Source organism: Austrofundulus limnaeus, unplaced genomic scaffold (assembly GCF_001266775.1).
Source record: "Austrofundulus limnaeus strain Quisiro unplaced genomic scaffold, Austrofundulus_limnaeus-1.0 Scaffold1093, whole genome shotgun sequence".
Taxonomy (NCBI): domain Eukaryota; kingdom Metazoa; phylum Chordata; class Actinopteri; order Cyprinodontiformes; family Rivulidae; genus Austrofundulus; species Austrofundulus limnaeus.
The window spans coordinates 28105-36237 of record NW_013953495.1 but is presented as its reverse complement, the minus strand read 5'-3'; the positions used below and the strand labels follow the sequence as shown (position 1 = coordinate 36237).

Genomic DNA, 8133 nt, shown 5'->3' with positions numbered 1-8133 from the left:
ATTCTGCAATATTGGTTAAACAACTAGTATTCAATGTGGTTTCAGTAGCTTACAGCCAAAATAAATGTTTGTGGTGCAGATAAAAGAAATATATGTAAAAAATATATATTTCCATACAGACCCAGTTCTTTGTAATCAAGTGTAAAACTCACGTTTGTTCCAAACGTCATGGTGCTGGGGATGAGGAACGTGTAGGAACTTCCAAATCCAAACTCTCTGCTGAACTCACACGACTGTGAGCCGCTCTGCAAGGTGAACGCTTTCCTGATGAAGGAGGAAGAAAATATCTCAAACTAAAGCTGCTCCGCTGTGAGTGCGAATTGATCCTTGTGGTAATAAAATACTTGGAAAAGCTCTGTTACCTTCCATTTTTTATCTGGGAGTAGTTAGAAAAATAAAGGGGCTGAATTTGTCCAAAGGAGGCTCCAGCAACAGAGACATTTACCGCTCTGCTCATTCCATTAACAAACCTGAGATGAAATATTAAGACCAGCCATTAAAACTAAAACTGTTTTAACAATTTCCACTGCATTGAAAGCAGCATATGTTCATTTTCATTTATTAAGAATTAATAACTAAACTTACCGGATTGCATTGTTTCCCTCTTGTGGCTTGGAAGTTAAATCCTCCATCTAAGATAAAGGATTTTTATTAGTTTACCCTTAAATTGTCTTCCCGTGTGTCTTTATTTTCTTTAACTCACCAGCTGCCACTCGTCACTGATGCTTGAGGGGAAGAGAAGAGTTTGTCGCTCATTTTTGGTCAAAACAATTCTTTTTGTAAATGAAGGGCTGCCGACTGTGACGTCAATTTGCTCTTCTTCAAAAGTGAAATAGTCGTCGCTGGCCTGCAGAGTTAAACAGAATTTTAAAAACATTATCTGAAACAAACGTTGATATAACGACACATTTCTTGCATCTGAATTGTGAATCTTAAACTTCTTTAGAAAGTTGTGTTAATTAAACGAACTGACCCAATGTGGATGCAGATTCACCGTCTTATTGCCCGTAAGCTGGACCGTGATGGAGTTGTTCCCCATGTTCAGTAACTTTAACTGGCTCTGGGAGGTGGATGGGAAGATGGGCAAGGTTTTCTGAAAATGACAGAACAGCACTTTGTTTTTAAAAACTTCGTCTTGTGTTTAGACTGGATTAACCCCTTGGGTGAATTGTAGTTTACCGTGGACTTACATCGATTTGAAGCTGGACCACACCTGCGCAGACAAAAGCAACAGCAGCCAGAAACATTCCCACGGTCATTCTCTTCAGAGGTCTGTTGACACAAAGCTCTGTTACACATCTGCTTAAAATGTCAGCATCCAAAAAGTTTATTAGAGAAACATCTTCCCTTTGTCTCCACAGCGTCGTTCCTTTTATCCTTGATGTTGCGATGATTCAGATTATATAAAAACACTTTGAAGAGAAATCCTTCAAGATTTATTTTTAAATTTTTATTCTGGGTTTAAAAGTATTTGCTTCAAGTTTATAATACAACAGAAACAGTCCTTAAATGAGACCTTTCAGGGGTAGTTATTGTGATATGATTTGATTTGATTTATTGATTTAACAGGAAAAGATTACTAAAACTCAAGCCTGACTCAGCGTAATTGCTGTTTTACAGCAGGTTCCTGTTCTGCAGCACATAAAACACTCAGAATTACAGCATCACAATCACATCATTGCACACCATAGACACAAAGACAAACAAGCATACCAAATTTCAGGAAGGCAGCATTTGCAAAATAGGACGTCTAAATATGAGCACAACAAAAAGTGTCCAGCAGATGGCAGACAAGATTCTTCTTGAAGGGCTGTAGTTTTGAAACGGACTTTATGTTTTGAGGAATGTCATTCCATGCTTTAGTATAAACATAGAAGAAAGACCTCTGGCCGTAACCGTTTTTAAAAGTTGGTAATGTCAGTTGTCCTTTTGATATAAAGATCTGCACACAGATTGGTTCTCATTTCTGTTGGGATGACTGAAAATAATCATTTTATTCACCAATCAAAACCTTACACATTTATAGTTTCAGATGGGTGGACTTTTATTTATTTTATTATGTTGCTATCCAAACAAAGCACGATTAAATCCACAGTTTGAGCTGTAAACAAAATCCTGAGGGCTTTGGAAATAGCAACAATGATGCAAAACAGAATCCAAAAACAAATTCATGATTGGCATATAATTGTATGACATCTCGCTGCGCTAATAGTTCGTTTGATAGGAGTATGGTTGCATTAAAAACAGCAGCTGCCTTTTCTTGCCAGTTATATTGTTTAAAAAAATCTTTAGGTTGTAAAAATGACCACAAACATTTGATTGAAAAAACATTTTTGTACTTTCATGACCAAGATTTATTTACTGCATATTTTACTGTTAGATTTAAACCTGACACAAAAAGTACAGAAATTTGTGTTTGGTGGATTATTTCTTTGTTGTAACGATGCGTCTTGGCAATAGATCTTATACGGTTGGAAAGCCTGTTAATTTCCCATTTAAATGGTGCAAAATTTGTAAGGAACACTCATTTGTGGGATGAGCAGGACAGGTTGCTCAAAAAAAAAAAAAAGCCAAATTTTCTCTGCTAAACAGCTTATTTTGCTGCCAATAAGATTTATTGTCAAAAAGTGTTGTTACAACAAATAAATAATCTACAAATACAAAGTGACTTCCTTTTTTTTTGTGGTAAACATAAATGCAGGAGAGCCACTCTCAACTGTTTCAAGTTTATAACAAAATGTTCCTAAATGTTCAGCTTTTCATTTTGCAGAGCTTCTCATTGATTATCAGTAAAAACAAATGGAAAATGGAACTCGTGCCTTTCGGACATCTTACTTACGTAAAGTTCAGACCACACTTTTTGATGAGAGGGTAAATCACGCTGTCCATAATTGGCACCAGAGTCAGGATAAAGATGGGGTTGACCGTCTTTAACAAACAAAAGATGTGAATCTCCTTTATGTTACTTTAAATCTGAGCTGAAGTGATAAACTTTTATTGTCTTACCTGCATCTGATCCGGCTGAATAACAATTGACCCCTGCACACATAAAGAAAAATGAACATGAACTCACTGCTTTAGTAAACCATGAAAATAAATATATTTTACCACCAAGCTTACAAAATTTCCATCCATCGTTGTGGCTTGCAGAGTCCATCTTGAACCCTTTAACAGAAATGTAAAACTTAGCATAAGCCCTGCCGCAAACAGGCTCTGTTACCTTTCCAAAAAGATGTCTGACCTTTTGATCGAACAGGGTCCAGAACATCGGCAGAGGGATGTATAAAAACAGGACCTTCAGCACCATTTTTATCTGAGCAATGAGGAGTTTCTGCAGCACAGGACAAAAGAATGAACAAGTGTGCCGGTCCACTGAAGAGGCAGCTAGTTCTTAACCAAACTACAAACTTACACCATATTTTTCCTCGGCCCAGTCCATCCAGTGCTCCCTCTTCGGGTATTTGCTGCTTCTGTGTCTGTAGCGATTTTTTATGGCAAACTAAAACACAAAGGAAAAAAATGACATAAATGGGATTTTAGAAATTAGAATTTTAGGCAATCTATGATTAATAGTTTATTAATCTGAACAGGATTAAACTCTATTTTTCTAAACCAGGGGGCCAAGACTTGGTCCAAGTCAAGGGCCAATTCTGTAAACTTTTATTGAAGAAATGTTAAACAACGAATAATTCCTGTAAAAATACAAATAACCTTTTCCAAATCATGTTTTATAGCATTTAGAACATAAATAACCTAACAAATAAAGAAAAAGATTCATCATTAGCATTCATTTAATGTCTTACTCTCTATCAGCAACTTTTTCATTTATTATTTCTTAAAGATACATTTTATCACAATCCAGCAAACCAGGTAAAACCCTCACCAAACATCCAATTATTTGACTTTAAAAAATAAGAAAACATGGTAAAGGTAATTAAAGTTGATTCTTTGCTGCCCTTTCCACACAAAATCAAAAATTACTGAAAGATTTAAACGTAATTTTCTTGTTTTGAAATTTGGTCAGCTGTCATGAGAAGACTAGACCAAATACAGGAACAGAGAAACCATAGAACTATTTCATATTTAACATATTACCTTATGGGCCAGATAAAATGGTAATGAGGGCCAGATTTGGCCCACAGGCCTTAACTGTGACACCTGTGCTCTAAACAGAGAATGTTCAAGGAGCTATCTACAACAGGTAAGATATTAACTGTTCGTAATCCTCACACAAAAACCCGATTAAAAAAATGACTTACCCCTATACATTTACACACATCCAGCATGATGTTCCCCTCAGGTTTAGCTTTGTAGTACATGCCACTCCCGACGATAAATACAACTGTGGAGGAAGATGATCAGTTTCTACATCTAATCTGAGATTAAAACCCTTATGGGATTGTTACATACTGAGTGCGACCACCATCAGCGCTGCAGGGACTCCAAAAGCAAGAGAATAACATTTCTGCTGACTGTAAATGCCGCAGTCCTGAGCTGCAGATGGAAACAAGTTGTTTTAATTAAATTTTCTGCTTAATTTCTTCATGTTGATTGCATGTTTTTCAGAGTCACATCTACCTCTGAGGATTGGAGTGATGATGGTCGACAAAAGACTTCCACCGTTGATGCACAGATAGAAAACTGAGAAGAAGGTTCTCCTTTGTTTTTCCTACAAAAATAAAAACTGTAAATGTATAACACAACAAAGGAAAGGCATTACCTGCACATTTCATCCTCTTAGTATGTTTTTTTCTGCATGTTTGAACACTACTTGTATCTCTGCTTTTACCTATATTTGACCCATGTGTAAAAACCTGGCACAAAAAAAAAAAGGGTATGGTGGACTATTTCTTAGTTGTAGCGATACGTCTTGGATAAATTTTGTATAGTTGGAAATGGAGCCACGTTTATGAACATGCATTTGTGGGATGAGCAGTAGAGCTGAATATGTGAGTTGTGCATATTAAAAAAAATGCCAATTCATTTCTGCCAAACAGCTTATTTTGCTTTTGCTGTTGACACTTGTTTTGAGCTTCTGGAACCAACAGGTGCTGCCAATCAGGTGCTGGTATAAGATTTATTGTCAAGAAGAAGAACAAACATAATCAAGAAATTAGAATAAAAAATAACTTTAATAAAAAAAGAAATAATTTAAACACAAAATTCCTTCATTTTTGTGCTAAGTTTTTTTTATCAAACTAGTTTTAGCAGTTGCAGTGCTGCTGCCTAATTTTGTCTCTTGTGCACACAGTATGTCCTTTGGATTTTGGACTTTTTATCTATGTTGTGACTCATCCCTGCTGCTTTAGAAATCTTTCTCTGGTCAGGGGCTTTCAGAATACGTCTTTTAGATGAATGAGAATTAGAGTAGTAAACTTGAAACATTAAAATGGTCCATTTTGATTAATCTTTTGTTCAATCAGTTGTTGCCCCTTCTACATTCATTTATTATTAGATTATGAGTTTAAAATTGAACTTCTGGATTTATATCACAGTTTCAGAACAGTCTCAAGCTTATAAATGAAGGCAAAATTACTCTTTTTTAAGGGTTAGGATCTAAAATTGCAGATCACTAGGCAGAAGCTATTATAAAGTGGCAGCTGTGACATAACCTCTTGACAGATCAGGAGAATTGCAAAAAGAGATACAACACATGACTGAAAAACAGGGAAAGGCGATTAGTGGATGAATGCAGCTGGGTTAATTACAGACAGACAGTGGTTGTGTAAATAAATGCCGTGTTTTCTAAGTAAAACACAGATAGCAGCTGAAAAACACCTGAAAGAAACATGAAAAATAACCGAAACATTGATACCAAAAAGTGGGAAGTAAAGGGAACTCTAAGGAAATGAAATAAATGACAGCACAAGAACACCAGAGAACCCCACCAATCTGACAAACTGTTCTTCAGTGTGCTAAAAAAATACAAAAAATATAAATTATTTCCTAAAAAAATTTATTGATGAATGTTGAGAACAAGATCTGTTGATCATTTTCTTTTAATTTACAAGTTTACATTAATACTGTTTTCTTGTAATACATTAATTTACAAGAAAACAGTAAGGCCAGCATTTGTGAACAGCGTATGAATGCCTCAAAAGAGGGATTTTAGTACCAAATGTTTATCACCTACAAAGTTATTATAAGCAATACCAGCAAGTTACCAACAGGAGTATTTATAATGTCAGCAACAGAACTATCACTGTAAACACAGTGAGATTAGGATTTACAGCCCAACTGAATTGATAAATCACAGCAAAAAGCAGATAAAAGATTAGGAAATCAGTCACAAGCAATAAAACGTTTGAACTGTGGATGTTTTAATGRGCAATCTGAAGCTAAAGGTCAAACGTTAAAAGATAATAAGATGAAGGCAGATGTCAGTCTAACCTGGTGATCTCCAAACTGGTCTCCACCGAACGCAGCCACACAAGGTTTGATGCCACCGGTGCCCAGAGCGATGAGGAAGAGGCCCACCATGGACAAAACCCTGGATGTGACGAGGGAAGAAGAAGCACGTGACGTGGGGGAAAGAAATCTGACGTTTGACAGTGACTTCAATATTAAAGCCTACACATGAAAGGTCATGTTGTCAGGAGTCCCGTCTCTGTTTGTATCTGTGATGTCATGGATCGCACTGACCGCCATCGCCACCTGGCCGACGGCGTAGACAATGGACAGGTAGATAATTGTCCTGTGAGAGACATGTTACAGAATTTAAGCATTTAATTTTTAGGTAAAGGTGTAGTCATCAGACTGTTCAAATCCAAATTTTAGGCATCTTATTTATATAATTAGATTAATTTACTTCCTGCTGTATCTGATAAAAAATGGAGGAGTTTTTCCTGACGTGGGCGCAAATACAGAAATGGAACAACAAAAATTAAGGACAGTTTGTAGGACTTAATAGTTGCTCTCAGCAGAAATAAAAATGAAACAAAAAGGATAGTTAAGATGGGAGGAGTTTAACCCTGACCAAACTGACAAGCTAATGAGCATGGCCAGGACCAAAGTGGGGTAAACCCACTCCAGTCTCACATAAATGCTGTCAGTTTTGCTTTGAGTAATTATTCAGGCAACAATAATATAAGATTCCCATTCAACATGCCTCAGGCTGCAGTTGAAGTGCCACAGCTAGCTGCTGTTGTTGCTGTTTGGAGATTTCAGTCATTTGAGATGTAGACTAGCCATTAGCTTTTACTGCCAGTCAGAATTCAACTTTGCTCTAAATGGTTCAGAAAACTATGTGCAACAGGTGAGATATTAATTGCTCATCAGAACACTCTCTTTCAGGCAGTCTCTTACTTGAACTTCCCCAGCCAGGAGTCGGCCACGATGGCCCCGAGAATGGGGGTCAGGTAGCAGAGGGCCACGAAGGTGTGGTAGATGGAGGTGGCCAAGTCGTCGTCCCATTTTAAGAAGTACTTAAAGTACAGAACCAGAACCGCTGTGGAGAGGCAACAACAGCTTTGTTCTAAATCACATCTACAAAATATTTGAGATAATTTGGTGGGTTTTTTTTTTTCAGATTAGAAGCACTTTCTTAGGTTAATTTTTTGTTGTCAAATTCCAGCATTTTCATGAAAGAAAATAACCGAAACGCCTCACCTCTCATTCCATAGTAGGAGAACCTCTCACAGAACTCGTTCACTACAATGAAGAAGATGCTGAGAGGGTATCCACACACCTCCTTACTCTGGTTGGAACAAAAACAACATCTATACAGTTTCTGCAATTTTCCAATAAACAGTTCAAACACAAAATAGATTAAACACAAACAACAACATAAGAACCCTGCTAAATAAAAGCATACATATATTGTATATTGTATGTAAACATGATCAAAAATTTAATCTTAATAATGCAAAAAATACATTTAAAAGTATTATTTTCAAATGCAATAGGGATTATGTTTGAGTTCAAAATACTTATTTGTTTTTTTACTAAAAATGGGACAAATAATTAAATACGTTTCACTAATTAAATAAAAAATCCCTAAGTTTTGCACCAATAGGTTTTGATTTGATTTGAATAATTAACTGTTTCAATATRCTGAAAATGCACCTGGTGTCAGATAATTCTTGTAGTGCAATGCAATATAGATTATTAAAAGGATCAGTTAGGTTAAACAGT

The 8133-nt window shown here is 36.3% G+C and overlaps 1 protein-coding gene across 1 annotated transcript; it reads right to left on the bottom strand.

Moving 5' to 3' along the window:
• Nucleotides 1-152: 152 nt before the first annotated feature.
• On the bottom strand, nt 153-7686 carry LOC106534119 (solute carrier family 15 member 1; the record flags this gene model as incomplete). The annotated part of the gene is given in 18 exon segments (XM_014030640.1): nt 153-264; nt 363-470; nt 586-632; nt 704-847; nt 974-1093; nt 1191-1272; nt 2840-2928; nt 3007-3039; nt 3121-3165; nt 3242-3331; nt 3413-3499; nt 4260-4342; nt 4411-4494; nt 4579-4669; nt 6391-6490; nt 6575-6694; nt 7306-7447; nt 7609-7686. Coding segments are annotated over 18 exon segments (1584 nt in total), but the record flags the coding sequence as incomplete, so codon positions are not given.
• Between the last annotated feature and the right edge of the window lie 447 nt (nt 7687-8133).